We start from the raw sequence: 19,008 nt of genomic DNA, 5'->3' as shown, positions 1-19,008 counted from the left end.
ATCGACAGAAAATGCAATTTGGCCGACAGCGTTTCAAGGCCCCCACAGCGGACTCGCTTCTCGTCCGTACGAGAGAAGCCTTGCCGTCGCTGGTTCTCTGTCGGGCGTGTTTAAAACGGGAGGAAAAATGCATTAGAGAGAAAGCTGCAACTTGCAGGAAACATCGAAGATCGCGTTCTTGTCTGGAATAGGTCTGGAGTAGAAACACATTTGTTGTCGGTACATGGAATTTCTCTTAGCCCTCCTAGCGCCCCCAAACACTACAAAATTCGTCGGGCACTGGATGCGAGTGCTAGAACTCCCTCTTCTACAGTGGCTTCGGATTTTCTGCGTGCCCCCGCGGGTGTATGAAAGCCTAGCCACTCGAGTTTGTGTCAAACGGTCATCTCTGGTTCTCTCCAGATGATCGGCAGTGCAGAGGCTACGCCTTCATGCTAAAGATACTCTGGATTTTGGACAGCTGCTCTTCCTTCTCCTTGAGTCGCTGAGGCAAGCGCACACATACGCAGCACCGAATCAAAGCCTCAGCATATCCGTGGACGAGACTGATCCCGTTTTCGGTTTGTCAACACAGCCACATTTCAATACGAAAGACGACTGTTCCGATGCCGACCAGAATGCCAATCTGCATCCTATTGGAGAGTAGTCGCTGCAACGAGCTCCTAAACCCCGGCTGACGGACCGCAAATTTGCAAGTTCACCGTAGAACCGCACGCCGTTTGGCTGGGTTTGGAAAAAAGGCTTCCTCGCACTCTCGCCCAGCGTTGTGAATGTTTTACCTTCTCGAGATCTTCTGTCACATGCGTCTGGGTTTTCAGTTTCTTTTTCACGCGCTCTAATTCTTCGGAGACACTTTGTGTCTTCTCGCTTGCATTGCTGGCCGCCCTGGAGACGCACCAAGACCCGGACACGCAGATACAGGACATGGAACGTCGGGCAAACGCGTTTCCCTCTGGTGTGCCCAGGATAGTTACAATGGAGATGCTGCAGCAAAAAGGGCCACTGAAACAGCGCGCCTGCCATCCACAGAGCTAGGAGATACGGAATCGGAGACGCCTCGGATAGGGTAGACGGAACGTGCGTTCTAGGCAGAGCAGCGTATCCCACAAACTGCGCTCGGTGACAAGTTCAGTGTACAGGAAGACGCGAAAGCTGCGCACAAGCTGTAGCAACGACACACATAACTGATGCCTCGCCATGTACTGATGCGCATACCTATCTAAACTAGGGGCACACGCAGTGTACAACAAAGCTGGCAAGGCGCGGGAGCAGTGGAACCTGCAGGGAATGCACAGAGCGTTTTAAAGAGACATGGCTACACTATGCATCCGAATCCATCACTCTGTCTTACTCTTCAGCCGCTCTTCGTCGTTCCGTTTCCTTGCTGAGGTCCGCTCTCAAGGCCGCAACCTCCGTCTGCAGCATGGCGGTACGCGAAGCCATCTGGCCTGCCTCCTTGCCAGTGTTCTGAGGGGAAACAGTTCAATCGAAGTCCCACAGAAGCTGCTACTGGACGAATCTTCACCAATAGCAGCACAAAAAGGCGAGGAGCATGTAAACTAACAGGCACGCAGGGGGAACTCAATAGACCTGTGCGAGTGTCGCTATCGTGAGTGAACAATGGAATGCATCCCTGGAGCGCCAGAGAGAGGAAGGTGCCCGAGTCACAAAGAAGAGAACTGTGAAGCCTGCCTCGCTCCACTTCGTTTCGAACCCTGCTGTCGGGACAGTGAATCTCGGCGAGAGGAAAGGCCAGCGCGCTCGCTGCCTGCATTTTCTTGGGCAGAAGAGCCGGGCATCACGGTGCCAATACGCGTTTGGGGGAGATCCAGCTTAAGACCTGTCGGCAGCCTCTCACACGAGGAGCCGCTTAAGAGGCTTGTGCCGAAATCCACATACGCTACTAACGTCGAGAAAATCGCGTTTTTTTCTTCCTTTTTCCTCCACACAGACGCTAGGAAACCACTTACACCTAAACTGCGAAAGAGACGAGACATAAACGTACCGATATATACACATAGATAGGTATAGGAAAGATCGCCGCGCGTCGCCACTTGCCTTTGTTCCTCCCAGCGTGTGACCGTGGCTACTCTCGACACGCCTTTTTCGTTTGCCGCGCCCATATTTGCAGAACGGCCCCCCCTAGGCTTCTCAAATGCGTGAGTGGAAATGCGACTCCTCTGCGCCTCCACTTTCCGAAGAGACGTTCCTGGCCGTCCACACGCTCTGCCTTGTTTCCGAGTTACCTCTTTTTCTTGTCGCAAATGGTCGAGTTGTTGTTGGAGCTTCTCGGCCCGCTCAACGGCTTCGAGATTTTCTTTCATGCCCTCGCGGAGGCGCCGCTGCTCGAGTGTCAGGTGCTGCTCTCTGTCAAGAAGAAGAATGAGCTGTCTGGTCAGCGAAGAAAAGAACAACAAACGTCCCCTGTGTCAAGAGGAAACGGCAGCGCTTCTTCGTAGCAGCCGGGCGTCCGAACGTCCCGTGGCAGAGCCTCATGGGCAGGCGACTACACCGCGAGAAACGAAAAACACGCAGTGATACATTTTGCCGCACCTGTCGATGTGTGTCGTAAATACACACCACGTGTATAACAGGTATGGACAGACACACACATATGTATACATATAAAAACGGAGGAATTCCAAGGCCATTTGCAATCGTGAGAGAGAAGCTGCGGACTGGTAGCGCGGCGGGAGCGACTCGACAGAGGCAGAGGAGACACAGAAAACGAGAGACCCGCCGAGGGGCGAGGCAGCAGACGGACTCGGCAGGGATAAGGGACTCTCAAGGTGATTCAAAGGTGAATGCAGAAAGGGAACAAAACACTTCGCAAACTTTGTATTCAAGGCACACAGCGACGCTTTTCCAGATCCGCGACTCACTTGAAAAGCTTCTCCTGCTCGTCGAGCAGCTCTTTCTTCTCCGCGTGGAGGAAGCCGCACTGGCTCTGGGAGGGGAAGGCAAGTCAAGATGTGGGAGTGGCAATCACCGGATGAGACCGGACCCAAGAACTCCCTTTCCGCTTTCCACATCTCCCAACAGCGTCACCAGTCGGCGCGCGAGTCGTGCGCTCAGGTACCACATTTGCACTGGCTACGCTGACCCCACCGAGTTACATGTGGAAAAACAGGCGACGAGGTGAGAGAACAACTCCACTAACGTCTTTGCTTTGCTGTCTCTCACGAGCCCTGCTCACCGTGAGACGCGCAGCTTCAGATCCGGTCTCGCCTTCAGCAGACTCCCACTCACCAATTGAGGAGTTTCGCGCCCGCCCAACAGGCCGCGAACGAAACACTGGATGAACTCGTCGACCGAACACGACTTACTTCGAGTTTTCTCGCCCTGCAGGAGACTTCGTGGAGCTTTTTCGCGGCTTCGTCGTTCGCCTCGCGGAGAGACCCGCACTGGGCTTCCATGCAGCTCAAGTCGTCCTTCTGCAAACACAGAGTGCCAAGGCAGCAGGCTTGTCCCAGGGCCCTTTCCTACGCGCGAATGCGTGAAAACGCAAACGCTTTCCTGGCGCCTACAAACTAGCCCCTCGCAGCCGCGCATCTCCTGGAGAAAGGCGACGAAGCCTCTGACTGGCTGTGGGAGCGCGAAACCCGAGTGGTGAGGTCAGAAACCCGGAACTCCACTGCGCACACGTGGCATCGTGGAGCGAACGGCTCCGCGACTTTCACTGTCGAGACACTGTCTCTTTAGATCCTCGCGGCGAAAAGGAAACGCAGGTCGACCGGTGCGATACGTAAACTTAACTGGGCACGTGAGCACGGGCACCTAACGCCTTGTGCGGATGTGCGCGTGTACCTGCTCGTGCACTTCTAACCTGTTTTTTGTTCAGGGCTGTCAGGGTTTGGAGCTGCCGCTGTAATTTGCTGCATTCTCCGTCGTTGCTCAGCTGCTGCTGCTTGCTCGCTGCGAGCGCATCCTGGGCGCTGAGACCGCACCACCGCACACAGCTAACGCGAAACGAGTCAAACGAACCAAACTTCATACGCCTACATATATATATATATATATGCGCATGCGTGCTGGAGGACATACACGTGGAACGGTCGCAGACTCGCAGACTCCCTCACGCGAATGCGTCCATCAAAACATCGTGCTGACGTGCGTACACTTACTTGCCCACTTAACCTGGACACAGCTGCATGCACAAGGACGCGACAGGGCGGCGGGCTGCAACAGGATCGAGGATAAGCGATAAAACCGCGCGGAGACAAGACGGGAAGGCCCTGACTTGTTATTTGACAGAACGGTCAGGCATACGTTTTCGGTTCTTCTTTTTGATACTGCCTGTAAGACCTACTTCTTCAACTTTTCCTCTCTGCCGTCGAGTAAGAGCTGCAACTCGTTCACCATGGAGCGCAGCTGGCGGGTCTGAGCCTCGCCCTCGCCCCGCACTCTGCGCAAGGCAGAACCGGCAGGCCACAGCGACAGAAAGTCGATTTGCACAGAGAGCGAAGGGGTGACGCATGCATGCATCCGTTTGCGCCTTCAGCCTTGCTTGTCGGCGAGGCTCTCGAGCGAGGGAAACGGAGCGGGCCGTAACACGGCGGCACGTGCTTCGCTAGAAGGGTAAACAGCAACTTTCGCGAAACACCGGTGAGGCGGATAAAGCGAAAAAGACGCAGAGACGCGAAAAACCAGCGCGAGACCCTTCGTCGTTCTTTGCCTTCCGCGGTTCAGCGAAAGGACAAAAAACCGAAGGGTAATCTTGCATACCTCGCCAGTTCAGCTGCATGCGTTTCTTGGAGCCGCTGCAACTGCTGCTGACATGCTTCGGCCTTGTGCTCAGCTTTCACTTTCTCGTGCTGCAAGAAGACAAAAAACGAAATACGTGGAGGATGAGGCTCCAGAATGTATGCATGCATTTGCACCGAAGCCAGCAGAAGACCATACACGCATATATGGATGTCCGTATATATATATATATACGTCGTGCCTGCAAGTGAATGAAACCAAAACGTTCTTGAAATAGATATGTGTGCACAGACAAGCAGCAATATGTATCGCATGACCAAGGAAAAAAGCTTTGCTTCTCATTTGTGTTTAGAAACAGGCGACACAGAAGTCTGTTTGTAAAGCCGCACGCTGCATTTTCCGCGGAATGTTTGTCCTATTGTGTCATGTGGTTACCTCGTGGTCTGAGATTGTGAGCTTCATCAGCTTTTTCGCTTCCTCTTCCTGAAGACAACGCGAAACGCCGGAAGCAGGTGGTTGGACATGCTGGAGAAAGTCGCTCGAATTCAACCGAGTTTGAGGAGTCGCGATTCGCCCCCTTTCGCCGACGCGTGCGACTCATCACAGAACGGGTACTCGCATCCCATGACACAAAAATGCTGCAGAAATGGATCCGTGAATGTGCACACTCTTTCTCTGGCTGTGTGTGTATGTACACATGAAAGGCCTAATCGCCTGCGTATGCACATCTGCAAATCCGCCTGCAGTGTTTTTCGACGGAATTCCCGTTCAGTCGCATGCAGGGATGCAGGCCACTCTAGACTGGCGAGCAGACGCGGCGACGCAGTGCCAACTCATGTTCAATCAGCACACTGTGCAGCTCTGGTTCGTAGGCGCTGTTTGGAGCCTGTTTATGGAGCACGGCATCTCGGCAACGCAGCCGTCTCACTCGATTCCGAGACGCAGTTGCGGTGTCTCGTAGAAGTTGCTGTTGCTCCCGCTGGAGCCGCACAACACGAGCGAGTTCTCCCGCGTAGGCGTCGAGGTCCACGTTTTTTTGTTCGCTTTCGCCTGGTTCCAGGAGAGACATGGCGGCACCACGCGGGAGAGATACTTCAAGTCCACTCCAGCGCATGACCAGCACGTGCATTCCCAAGCACCTTAGATTCAAAGACACATGGGTCTGTCGGTCTAGGGATACACCTCTTTAGGGTTTAGGGTTGGAGGTCCCCATATGGTCGTCCCCTCGCAGTCCCCGTTTTGCGTGGGTGACGAGAACTCAGCACAAAACGGCGCATTTCCGCCGTGAGAGGGACGGAAAAGCCCGCAGAAGGCCTGGTGCAACAACCTTCGAGGCAGGGGCCGTGGACGGAAGAAAGACTGTTTATCCTTTCGGCGGAGTGAAACGTGAGGAGTGTGTCCGTCCGGCAGAAAGTGAAAAAGAGCAGAATCGGAAACGTACACGGTTGGAGGGGAAGCAGGCGAGTGTGGAAAGGAAATTCACCACTGAGAATGGACTCGTAGGACGCGCCGAGATGGTCACGCGGGCCGTGTGAGGAACGCACAACGGCTGGCTGGTCTTTCATCGATCGCAGCCCGTCCCTGAATCGCCACGCGTCGCTGGACGCTTCTCGCGGCGGCGTCGCAGCAGAGGCGACTTTGTGAGAAGGTGCCCGACTCCTTTTCTCGTCAGCTCTGGGAGACGATACATCGCCAAGTGAAGATTTGAACGAGGCGGAAGGAAAAGCTACAGACGGTAGCGCCAGGTCTTGATTTTGACTGTTTTCGAGAAAAAACAAAGTCGATATAGGCAGCAGACAGGAGGGCGGGGGACCCTGTCGTCGTTGACGCGGCGACAGCACCTGGGAGGCATCCGATGGGGAGAGGACACACAGACAGAAAAACGGCCAACCGATGGTCAACAGTCTTTTTGAATTCACCACGCGCAGCATTAGCACGACTCAAAGGCAACGACTGCGGTTCCTCGAAGATCGAATACACAGAGACATTATCGTACCTAGGATACTGAGGAAGTTCTTTATGATTGCTCTACACCACCACCCCCCCACTGGACTGCTTAAGACAGCTAAAAGAACACCAACAAAAACAGATGCTGTCTACGACCCGGCGCGACGTCCGTGGAACCGGCAGCAAACAAGTCCTCCGTGGCCATGCCAGGGCGGAATGCAAGTGTCCCGTGGCCTGCGATATGGAAGGCGAGAACAGGGCACAGGGCGTAACGCCCTCTGGGCAACTGGTTGGATGAAACACAAACACGCGTTGAAGCGCTTTCCCTGTGCCCGACTCCTGTCGGAACAAGAAAGACGTTTCTCTCTCAGCCAGCCCCAGTGCCTTTACTTCCGTCAGCATTTTATGGACGAGCAGAAGCAGTCGCCGTTGAGTCGGAAGGCTCGTTGACGACAGGACAGTCTCGGCGAGGAAGCCTAGCACAGGAGGTGTATGTTGTCGAAGAATGCAGATGGCCGAGTCGCGAAGTCGAGGAGAGCAGCGGGCGACATCGAGAGCAAAGCTGATGGTGGTAGCAAGAGACGGGGCATTAGCGGTGGTGCGGCTCGCCGCTGCAAATCAGAAAAAGGTGACGCAAGAAACATGACCGGTCCGAAATGGAAGCGCCTCCGGAGCGACGAAGAATGCTTCATCCCCGCCCAATGTGAACTGTTGAAGACGAACATATTGTACGGTTGGTGTAGAGCAGTGTGCAACGGTCGTGCAGCACCTAGGGTGCCAAGGGCTTTACATTCTGAAAGGCGTCCACAAGGCGAGGAATATACCGCTATGGGCGCCAGCTCTAGTTCGGGGAAACGCGCGAGGAACCGCCATTGAATCGACTCTGTCGCCAGACCTTCGTCTTTTGCAACCAATGCAGACATCGGGGGTTTAGAAAGAGACAGTCTTACTGTCAACCAGAAGGTCCAGGAGCATTCGCTGGACTTCCGAAGCAAAGCTCGCCGAATCAGCCATAACGGCGAGAAGGGAGAGACACGCGGCTCTTCTCTGTGCCGCGGCAGAGCTTTCCTGTGGAAAAACCTGCTTGTCGGTTCCAGTGTCGGCGTCTGAAATAGGAGAGCAGAATGAAGTGGAGACAGCCACGGCAGTACAGCGAGCGTTCGCTTCAAAAGCGCTCGTAGACCCGTGCCTAGTAAACTGGCGATCCGCGCCGCGGAAATCAACCGGAAGCACCGCGGGACACTGGGCAACACCAGCTTGCTTAGCCGTGGTTACGCGTAGCCGAGCTGAGTGTGATGCTGTGTGGTTTAGAGACGCTCCGGGAACCATGTGTGAGGGCCGAATACGCATTCATAGGTAATGCTTCACGCACCACTTGATTCGGCGGGAACAGTGCACGGAGAGGCAACCGTCTTCTGAAGAGCTTGGAGAACCTCAGCTTTGACGTCATCGGCGAGATGGACTCCAAGCCCTGCATCTTGTGCGCCTTCTTGCTGCTGGCTAGCGACGAAACAGCTTTCCAAGAAGGCCCCCATGAAAACGCATGTCTCGCTGTACGTAGACGTGCATGCACGAAGAAGGAATGGAAAGTGCACTGCAGCAGATGACAGTTTGCAGAGCTGTTTAGAGCGCTTTTCTGAAGCCTCCGGATTAGCTGGTGATCCATCGCCACCATTGTCGTGATCGAACACACTTGCCGGATTCTGATTGAGCTCTACAGCCGCGTGGTGGCGGAGTCCGGTTGAGGAAAGAGCGAGGTAAGCCAAGAGCTCGGCAACAACCGAGAGAGCCATGTCGTCTCCCGCCTTCTGCAGCTCAGCGGCAGTAGAAATGCAAGTACCCAGCAACCCCCGCGCACTGGGCAGCAGCTCTGTTCGAAGGTGGTGAAGAAAGTCGTCGCTCTTGAGCGCGTCCCGAAAACAGTCAACTGCAGCCCGGAGTTCTAGGACATCGTGCCGCTGAGATCGAACCGATGCTGAAGTGAGCGACAAAAGATTCTGACTGTTTTTCTTGCTATAATGTCGGCTGTGAGGAGTGGGATCCGCCTTCCCTCGCCCAGGACTCGCCACATCCGGCGAATCATTTGTGGCATAGGCAGAAAAGATCCTCCACAGGCGGATAGAAATGCCGACAGGGATCGCCGCAGCATGAACCAGGAGTCTCGAAGCGACACTCAGCACCGCCTTCTGCGCCGTGCGAAGGTCGCGGTGGCTCCTCGCTCTTGAGATCAATACATCAGAATGAGACAAATTGTCGTACACCGCAACCAACCGGAGGAAGGTCTTGCGAGCCCCGGGCTCCCGAAGACGAGACACGATCCCGGCATCATCTCTCGAGTTTTTCGAGACATCCTGCGGCGACAGACCCTTGTGCACATTTACGTCGGGGACAAAACTTGAAATTGTTGCACCGATGAAACAGTAAACATCCAGACCAGCCGCCGTGCCAAGGAAAGCGCGCATCCACGAGGCCACATCGGGGTGGCTAGGTCGACTTGTAAGAGTGTAGAGGAAGAGTACGCAAGCACTGAAGCACTCCTTCACATCGTCACGCGCGGCTTCTTTCTCATCACAAACGATTTGACGCGCCTTTTTCACTGTCTCTGACCACTGCAGGTCTTGGGAACCTTCGTTATACGCACACAAATGACCGTTTCTGAATGAGGTAGTAGAGTTGGACAAGACGAAGCAAATAACACGCTCACACCATCTGAGAGGAGACACAAGGCAGGGACGAATTGTTTTGTCTTGAGCGGACCGCCGAAAGAGCTCACAAAATGCTTGGCGCCGCAGCGGGCACACGCAAGCTACTGCCACGCGCCTCGTGGCATCTGCAAACGCAGAATCCAGCACGAACTCTTTTATGTGTTCAGTCGACTCCCTATCGGCGTCCTTTATTCTCGAAATCAGGTTGTACCCTTGGATCATCCGTTCTGCAAACGACGCTAGCAGAGCCTGGAAAGAGGAGTCTCGCGACAGGGGGGCCGTATTTCTCCTTCCTTTCAGAACAGGTGACTGGGAAGAAGCCCCGTCGCATCCATCTGACGAATTACCCGCCATTTTTCGGTACGAACAGGCGTTGGAATGCCAGAGAGAATCACTTCATGGTGGGTGGATTTGTCGATTTTGTCTCGCTACACGAGCCTCATCGGCCAGCGGTCGATATGCCACGGCCCCCTTTTCACAGCGCCGCACAGTTTGTCGTGCTCGCTGGTGAATTTCCAGAATTTCCGCAGTGCTTGCACACCTAGAAAGCACTGACGTCCCAACATATTCATACCATAGCTAAGCGATTCGCCGGCAACAAGACACGGCAAAGTCGCCTGTCATGACAGCAGACAGCAGAAGCGGTACCACCACATGCAGCCAGCTACTATGCTGATTATTATTATGTCCTCTCCGTCAGCGAGGCGCATGCGTCTGCAAACGACCAGACGGCTTGTGTGACCGCGTCATTTTGTAGTATACGGGGACTGTTGAACTCTTACTCTCAGAAAATGCACGCCGTCATTCTTTTCGCGGTCTTGGTAGTGGCGGTTCACCATGCCGAGGTCGCCGTCGGAAGCGGCGCGGGACATGGGAAAGGACGCCTTCAAGGGACGAGAGCTGTCGCGCTGCTGTCCACATCCAAAGAGCAGGCGGAACCGACAACAGAACCCCCAGCTGAGGCAGTTCGCAACCGAACAGAAGTGTCAGAGGACAATTACAAACCGCCGGTTCCTTTGCCAGAAAAGCATCAAAGCGCGATACACCGCACGCAAAATTGCTGTCCTGAACCGCACTGCTGTGGCGTGGAACAGATGGTAGTCGAAAGCAAGGTAAGAAACACAGCCCATCGCTCCACACGGCGTTCGACGTGTCACAAAACACTCGTGTTTTAGGGTAAAGCCGAAGCCGAACTCGGTAACTGATGAATCGTTCCTTTCTGTTGAGGAAGTTGGTCCGAATATCTCTGACCTCCTCAAATCAGCGAAGTCCCTGAAAGCCGCAGCGGTCCTCGGCGGTGAACAGGCGGAGTACGCAAGAAATGCCAGTGAACGTCGTCTCCGTAGCAGCCACAAGGACGAGGAGGCTGCCGTTACCCTGGCTCTCGCGCAAGCTGAAGCTGAGTCCCGTGCAGCGCAGGCGGTACGCGACGATAAGAAACTATGCAACATGCTTCGATCTGCATCCGTTCACTACTGCAACACTCAGGAGGTGACCGCACTGGCGCACGAGTTGGGAGAGGTGGAAAAAGTGAACGCTAAACTTGAAAAAGACGAAGCAGAGTTCAACGAAGAGCTGATAAAGTCGAAAGAGGACGAAGTTGAAGCGGCTGAAGTTGAGCTCAACAACCTCAAGGCTCAGCGCCATAATATCGCGGAAGCGATTCAGAGAGACGTGAAACTAGCCCAAGAAGAGGAACAGCAGGCTGATCTGGAGGCGAAGTTAGCCGAACTGCACGAGGGCAGTTCATCGAGTGAAACAGCCGAAGAGGCAATCAAGAACAAACTGGAAGCCCTTGAGCAAGAATCGAGGACAGCTGAGGGAGAAGCAGCCCAGCAGGAACTCAGAGAGAAAGTATCTGAAATTCGCGCACGCACAGACGAAACGGTTAAGAGAGGCAGAAATACTTTGAAGGAAGCCGATGAAACCACGAAGGCATTCCCAACTCAACATCCAAACATCGCTGCTGCTGAGCAAGCGTCTTTGGACAGTATTCATGAAACTGAAACCGCCGCAGCAGTCGCGCAGCATGACGTGGAAGCAGAAGAGGAGCTGTTTCCACAAGAATCGGGAAACGCGGCAGCTCCAACAGAAAGCACGCCAGAACCTGAGGAAGCACGAGAGGAGGGCGAATTCCCCTCCCTTAGGAGTACCGCGTCAGCACGGTACGGTAGACACGGCGAACAGGTTCGTTGCTTTCCCCTGCTGAGTACCTGCCGCAACCTTCCTATCCTCCACACGTGCAGACCGTCCGTCACAGTGCCGCCAACGCCACCTTAGCGGACCCGACAGTCCACCAAAACATTAAACCTCATGCGGGTTCCACATGGTGCAGTCGCCTTCTGTCGTAGAACGCCGGGCCAGTTTCCCGCCGTCTCGTTTCCGCGTGTCTCAGCCTTAACCTTTTAACTCCTCGAGGCATCTGGTCTGCTGCAAAAATACGTCAAAGTGTCTTCTTGATGACTCCTGGGAGTCATAGGAAGACGTCTGCCTTTTGTCTAAGCTAGGTGGTTCGCGCGGTTGCCACCGAACATCGGTCGTTTCCTGTGTACCAACTGCTGTGTAGCGTTTCTGAGGAACAATGTGTTGTCCGTAGCCGACATGAAAAACTCATCTCTGTGGCGTACGACCCTCAGTTGCAACCCCCAAGCACGACCGCGCAACTGTGTGGGGACTTGTGGTCGGTGTGCACCTTGCAATTTTCCTTGAGACTGGATGTTCACAGAAACCATTCACGCGACGCGTTCACCACCTACACTACAGATAGCCGCAATATGGCACTGGCCGATGCAAACAGCCAGGCAGCGAATCTCTTACACCAAAGGTAGTGAGTGGGGCAACAATGAAGTCTGGACAATACTACACTCATCCACTGGGCAACACACGACACTCACGGATCGATTTCGGTAGTGAGTTATAAAGCATCCCGACGGCGAAAATCCACGGTCCTCTTCAAAGAATCCGGTGGCGGAACCGAACACAAAGCCATCATTCCTGGCACGGAACGACTAAACTGCGCGTAACAGCGCCGTTCCTCAGTCGCATATCGATGCGTTCAAACGTCTCTCCATCGTTCCGAATGTTCCGAAGCCGCCAAGGAACAAGGAAAATTCGACTCAAAAGAGCATGTACTTCACGAGAACGGGTTAAAACGACTGTCAAGCAAGCTATCGGCTCCGCTGTTGACGGCCATGGCGGATGTCCACACCACCCACGCAGACGTCAACCGCTTCAGGCGGAATCAGGTGAATGCACAGAGAATTTGACTGTTCGGGAGAGCCTTGGCCTGTGCACAGAAGCGGCGAAACCAAGCGAAAACGAAAACACTGAACTAGCTCGTTTGCGTCACGCGGGTACCGCCAGCAGGACTGCTCGCGCCGTGCAACGGCTTCATTTCAGATTCGTTCTCTTCCTCCACGCCATGACCGTTTGCCCCCCGCTACATTACCGCAGTGTCGGCGAACCCCGACCTTCAACGTTGCCACTGCATGGCGCAGCACACACTCTTTAACCCGAGCGGCTCAGCGGCATAAACAGCTGCACCGTTTACGCCTAATTCACGTTTGTAAAGAACTACCTGCAGCAAATTTACAGACTGAAGACAAACGCCGTACCACAGAACCTTGAAGACATGAAACTCACCCACTGCGCAATAGTCGCGGAACCGCAATTCGCCCCAGTGCTGCCGGAGGTTAGTCACGCTCTTATTTTACTGTTTTCCTTCTGCAATGCAGAGACTGGCTTCGTCCTTCCATCCAACAACGCCGATTCATTAAGCACAATGCCGCTGGACCGCTAACGCCGCACTGGAAAAGACACCCCCCTCCTTGTGAACCACATTCGTTTCGCGCAAAGCCTCCGCATTTACACACGTCCCCGGATGCGCCGTAACCGCCGGCACACAGATCGCAGCTGCGAAGCCTCTCCGTTTGAGGGAACACAAGACACTTCATATTTTGCGTATTACACAGGCTCTCGGCAGTGTGCCACGCGACGGCTCGCATATCCCCCTGGACACCAACAAAGAACACACGTCAGCCACGCAACGGGTGAGACTGAAAATCTCCCATGAAAACACCCCTTGGCCAGCTTTGGGCTCGTGAAGCGATCCAAGTTGTGCTTTTTTTAAATGAGAAAAAAAATTCCTGAACAACAGACGCTCTGTGAACAACCACTAGAACATGACTTTCCCCCGGCGAATCCCAAGACCCGGCGAACGGCTGTACCGTTCTTTCCTTTGACCGCTCAGCATAGCCGTTCAACGCGCAGGGCTCTGTGACCGCTTTTTGCCACGAGCGTTTCAGCCGCCTCATCCCACATCCTGCACACGTTCTGCGCGTCCCGCAAACGCTACGGCGTGACATGTTTTGACGATGCCGCGACAGCTTCATCAAGAAGCCACCTCTTCACCGGGAGTCCCATTTGGATGCCCGTTGCCCCCTTCTGCCGTCCTTATCTCGCCTTCGCCGCTCTCTTCCGTCGGACTTCCCCTGCGCCCGCATACGCCGTCGTCGTCGTTGTTACCAACGGCGCTCTCAGGCACCGGAGATCCGGCACTTGTTTCGTCATTCGAATCTTGATCTGGTCTCACAAATTTGCCAGGGCTGCTGGAACAATCTGTCCTATTTGTTGGTCCGTCCTCCTCGCTCTTCACAGCCACGCTGCTCGGAGTGATTTCCCCCCGAGACGCTTCCAGAGACGGCGCCGACATATGTTGGTTTACCAGTGAGCAAACGCTTCCTTCCTCTCCGGGGTAATAAACGACAGCAGTCTCACCCACGTCGCCTTCATTTCCGAGGAACAGTGTGCTGTGCCGTTCGTCATACTGTGGAGTTGCTTGAACACGCTGAGACACCACACTGCTTCCTTCCACGGACGCATGTACACCACGTATTGTGTAGGATTCTAACGAAGTCTCTGGATAGGGGCCTGAACCCCGCAAATCCGAGTTCTCCATTACATCCCCTTGTTTGCCTGCTTGCAAAAAAAGCTGCTTGATCTCTGCGAGCTGCTTCGCGCGGTGTGACTGCCCCGTAGCATTCTCGCTACATCCCAATCGCCGCCGGGTCTCGGCAAGAAATACACCAACGTGTTCACACGCCTTGATGAAAGACGCCGCTTCACCCACAGACGTTCCCGCTCCCATGTTTGCCTTTTGCCAGCATCGGCCCGCGGAATGCGAAGGACTGCCGCTCTTGATATCGTCTCGTGCGTCACCTTTGGGTTCCTGAGCGCACCGGACACGAGCAAACATCGTGTTCCACTTTCCAAACTTTCACAGGCGTCACGCGAAAAACTCAGCTCCCGTGATTTCTTTCCAAGACACGACAGCAAACCACACGCAGCCCCAGTCTACAGGAGCACATCCGGTACTGAATTGTCGGACGCGCGCTACGTTCATCTGTATCAGCAAGATGCCGAACTCTGTCGGGGCTACGAACGAACTTAAGAAATACTGATGCCGTACGGCTAGCATGTTACAGCACCAGAGTACACGTTCGAAAAATGAAACCGTCAGAAAGGCGCACACCCACGGTTGCCCGGGACGGCCCTACACCGGTAAGAGTCTAATCGGTGTAACTGTGTGAGCTTCCCGACGCAGCACGAGTACGATCGCCTACCTTTGCTACGTATTTGGTCTCCCTATCGACACCCCGATTTTCCGGTCCTGCGCGGTCGACCGACGCGTCCTTGCGCGCGACTGTTCTAAGAGTGGGGCGTTTCCCTTGTCCCTGTCGCGGCTTGAGCAGACGAACCTGTTCAGCGACATCCTGTTCTTCGTAGTCTTCCTCTGCATCATTCCCACTGCCTCTCAAACACATCCTGAGATCCCTCTCACGTGACACTGTCGACGCACATGCTTCACGGTTCCTACTCAAACTCCTGGCCTGCAGCCGACCACCGCCTGTCTCTCCTAGCAGGTTGCTACGGCCGCCCCATCGCCGCAACACCTGCGTTTGAAGGAAGCTTTCCACGTCCCCCACAGTGACAGCCAGCACTGCCGATGCATCGGTCAGGTGCGAATCGACGGTGTCTTGCCGATTTTGAGCGTGTTCTGTGGGGGGCGGACTATCTGCAGTCGACGGCTGCTGAGGCGGAGCCAGGCAACCGCTGCGGAGGCCTACGTTCCCTCCTTGGCTGGCACCCGAGTGCCCGACGACGTGCCGCGCATGGTTCACTGCGCTGTCCCCCACAGCGGTTGCTCCAGTGGGGAAAACCGACGCCAAAGCGAGAAAACGCGCGCCTTGCACTTCCATGTCAACTGGCTGTCTAGACAGCGCAGCCAGCAGCCGACACTGTAGATCTACACCTGATGCCGTGCCATCGTCCGCGCTTGCCTCACCAAGCCAGCAGTCGCCTTTACCTGTAGTAGTACAAAAACAAAAGCGGCGCTTCTGTGAGACGGACTAGAAGGCATTGAGTACTTGCGCGGACAGTCACTAGGACACTCACACATGCGTGGCCTGCCGACCACACTGGCGCATGGCGTCTTACAAAGATCTACACATCTCGTGCGACGCGGACTCCACTCCTTTGCCGGAGACGCGGGTCACGCGCTGCCCCACCTGCGTCGGCTCCACAACGACACATATCCCCCTGTCAACAGCCACGAGGACCTCTTCCGCTCGTTTATAAAGCCCGCGAACCAGAGACCGTGCGAATTGGAACGGCAAAAAGGGTGCTGGGAAGACCGAAGGCACGACACCGCAGGCAAACCTGACAACGAAACTGTGTGTTCGCTGACCGTATGTCGATCCTGAGGCTCTGCTCCCGTTGCCTGAGGCTCCCCCTGCGTCTGACGGTTCACCGCCTATCTGCGTCGAAGCAGCAGCACTCAACTCCGTGTCGGCCGGTCGCATGCTCCCCGTGCGCCGCCCTGAATGAGCACTTGCACGCGAGGTAGACCACAGCTCTGCAGCGGCGAGGAGTTCGACCGCAGCGGCTGTCGGTGATGTTGGCGAGGACGGAATCGTCGTGCTTTCCGAAGCAGTCGCCTGAAGAATCTTGCTCTTCTTCGAGGCAGTTTCCGACCCACGGAGCGACAAGCCGGCAAGCAGGTGCGACTTGAATTTCTCCAAGTCGGAAGATGCCTCTCCGCTGTTGCTTCGTGCCGCGCCAAGCATGGCTTCTATTACTTCAATATCCGGTCTAGATCTCTTCAGAGACAGACTACTCGACAGCGGCAACGTACAGCCTGGCACGCCCGAGCGTGTCTCGACGTTTGCAGCCGTCGCAGAGAGGGCTGCAATTCCCTTGTACACGTTCTCTACGTCCTTGAAGTCGGTTGACATATATGAGCGGTTGGGGTTTGCCTTCGACTGCTCCTCCAGAGATGTACGCAAAGACGCCTCCGTGTCTCCCGTGGACTTCTCGCCAATTCCCACTTCAAGGTGCCCCGCCCCTTCGTTATTCCTTCCCGAACTAACGTCCGCCGCGCCTGGCATGCCGTTCGTAGTTGTCCCTCTACGAACAACCCCGCCCGAGTCTGATCTTATAGGGCTGCTGGGCACACTTTCCGTCGATCCTGTACCCGGGGTGTACACATGAGCCTTGCCGAGTACACCGTTCTCCTCTGACGACCCCGAAAGAGACTCTGTAGAAGGCAAACAACACGCATCCATAGACTCACGTCTACACAGTCAGCGACGCACGACCTTCGCGTACCGGCCCCCGGCACGATTCATCACGGCTGAAAACGGATCGTCCCTGTTCCACGACACAAGCCACGCGAATCAGCTGACGGATGCTGAGACCGACCTCTTGGGTCCTCTCTGGTATTCTGTACTCCCTCGTATTTGCATCGCAAGTCTCACCTCTACTGGCAGAATTCCTTGATAAAAGCCAGGCGGAGAAGGACTCAGCGTCTCTCGAGCTGCTGAGCACCTTTCTGCCGAACAGCTCGATGTCCGCTACAGTGTCCCGGACGTCTTTATCTTCTGAGCCAGCATTCCTAGCGGTCGGCGTACATAGGTCCGGCGTATCGTCTCCAGTGCTACCGCTCACGCCAGCGAAACTCTCCTTTCCTTGATCCATTTCGACAGTTCTGCGGCCGCTTAACCCGGAAAAAGAGCTCCCTTCAGTGTGCTGCAGTTTTCTCCCAACCTTGCCCTTGACTCGAACAGCCGTTCTCTGTGCACGGCTCCGGTCTGAGAATACCGCTGTTTGCGGCACCGGTGGGCGTACATCAACCGATACCGGGGTTCGTCTCGTCGCCCGCACCATTCCTCGGCTTCTGCCACATGCAGATCTTACGTTTCCGCCCGAAGCATTTCCATTTTCCACATTAGGGCTCACAAGGGTGTTTGTGTCTACTTCAAAATCAGCCGCTAGTTGATGCAAGAGACTAACGGTGAAAAATGGAAGTTTTGAGATCGTGCTATTGTACTTGTTGCGTAATAACGCACTGTAGTAGACCGCATTCGTGTGGTATCTCGTTCGGATCCTGTCGAGAAGAAGTTGGCGCCCCACCGCTCCTAATGCAAGTCTGCTCCTCCCACTCCCTCCAGCACTCTTTCCGGTTCTCACTGCTTCAGATAAATTGCGGACTCGGCTCGCTGACACCCCAGAACTAACGCAAGAGGAGGCAGCGCTCGAACGCTCCCGCCGGCGGCAACCGGCCCTGACCTCCATCCTGGACGCCATATGGCCTGCAAACACACGATTCGATTCCCAGCCAACAGCCACAAAAAGCCGTGGGAAGGGACCCAAAACCTGGTCGCATCTCTTGGAATCGACACTGAGGAGAATGAAGCAGCCATCACCGAAAATGCAAAAAAAAAAAATCAACACCGTGCTGGAACGTTCCGTAGCAGCAGTGATTCGCACGAAAAGTTGGCTTCTTCGTAACCAAATGGCAACAGCTATACGAGTTCACCTCAGGAAAATGTGAGCAATCTTGCACATACAGATCAATCCGAACGCATCAATCGTTTTGGAGCACGTGCGTCCTACCTTGACGTACACGTATGGAGGTGGAACTCACAGCAACGGCTATCGTGCTAAACTCACCTTTATCTTCGGAAGCGTCGGGGCCGCAGCCAGCTCCACGGCTGGTCTCATCAACCGGTACCGAAGAGGATGCTAACCTTAGAGAGGTGTTGACCATTGGGGTGGGCGCACCCTTCGATCTTGGCAGCATCCCCTGCTTTCGACCGGCTCTGGCCAAGGTGCCTACTGTATCTATATCCTCCGCTTGCACGGATGCGGAATTACACAAATTCTCGGGAATTGAAACACTCAGGATATCAGTCCATATAGAAGCGTCAGAGCTCCGCCTCGCACCTCTTTCGGAGCGGAGCTCTTCTCTGCTTCCCGAGTTCCGCAGATCAGCAGAGTCTCCCGAACACCATTGCGCTACGTTCACAGAACTGAGTCCCCCGACAAGCGGTGCCCCAGGGACGCACTCCATCGTAAACGGCAGAGCAGACCAACAGTACAGCAAAGCACAATCGCACCCTAATGCCTAAATGCTTATATGGTACACACAGCTGGAGCGCTTTCGCAAGTCAAAGCGACTGCTTATCAGACCTGTGCTGTAAAGAAACGCCAGAAGTAAGCAGCACGATCCCACAAGGTGGGCGCTTGGTGTATGCGCTTAAACATTCCACACCCAAAGCCACCGGGCTCTCCGTGAAAATGTTTCCGTCCAAAT

The 19,008-nt window shown here is 54.9% G+C and overlaps 3 protein-coding genes across 3 annotated transcripts; 1 reads left to right on the top strand and 2 right to left on the bottom strand.

The window, feature by feature from the left end:
• Positions 1 to 421: 421 nt before the first annotated feature.
• NCLIV_006420 (conserved hypothetical protein) lies at positions 422 to 10,228 on the bottom strand (the record flags this gene model as incomplete). Its single annotated transcript, XM_003880152.1, has 15 exons — positions 422 to 484; positions 780 to 885; positions 1,352 to 1,467; positions 2,247 to 2,391; positions 2,883 to 2,947; positions 3,327 to 3,434; positions 3,827 to 3,935; positions 4,310 to 4,405; positions 4,726 to 4,814; positions 5,140 to 5,187; positions 5,633 to 5,754; positions 6,701 to 6,769; positions 7,602 to 7,757; positions 8,024 to 9,260; positions 10,139 to 10,228. The coding sequence occupies 15 exons, from the start codon at positions 10,226 to 10,228 to the stop codon at positions 422 to 424; spliced, it is 2,619 nt and encodes an 872-aa protein (XP_003880201.1).
• Positions 10,229 to 10,450: 222 nt separating this feature from the next.
• Positions 10,451 to 12,184, top strand: NCLIV_006410 (conserved hypothetical protein; the record flags this gene model as incomplete). Its single annotated transcript, XM_003880151.1, has 4 exons — positions 10,451 to 10,468; positions 10,532 to 10,553; positions 10,621 to 11,521; positions 11,953 to 12,184. 4 exons carry the CDS (start codon positions 10,451 to 10,453, stop codon positions 12,182 to 12,184), a joined length of 1,173 nt encoding a protein of 390 aa, XP_003880200.1.
• A 1,562-nt stretch (positions 12,185 to 13,746) lies between these two features.
• NCLIV_006400 (conserved hypothetical protein) lies at positions 13,747 to 18,462 on the bottom strand (the record flags this gene model as incomplete). Its single annotated transcript, XM_003880150.1, has 4 exons — positions 13,747 to 14,583; positions 14,978 to 15,161; positions 16,074 to 16,950; positions 18,366 to 18,462. 4 exons carry the CDS (start codon positions 18,460 to 18,462, stop codon positions 13,747 to 13,749), a joined length of 1,995 nt encoding a protein of 664 aa, XP_003880199.1.
• Between the last annotated feature and the right edge of the window lie 546 nt (positions 18,463 to 19,008).

The sequence above is a fragment of the Neospora caninum genome, chromosome II (genome assembly GCF_000208865.1).
Source record: "Neospora caninum Liverpool complete genome, chromosome II".
Taxonomy (NCBI): Eukaryota; Apicomplexa; class Conoidasida; order Eucoccidiorida; family Sarcocystidae; genus Neospora; species Neospora caninum.
Note: the sequence above shows the minus strand (reverse complement) of the source record. Positions and strands in the feature narration are given on the sequence as shown.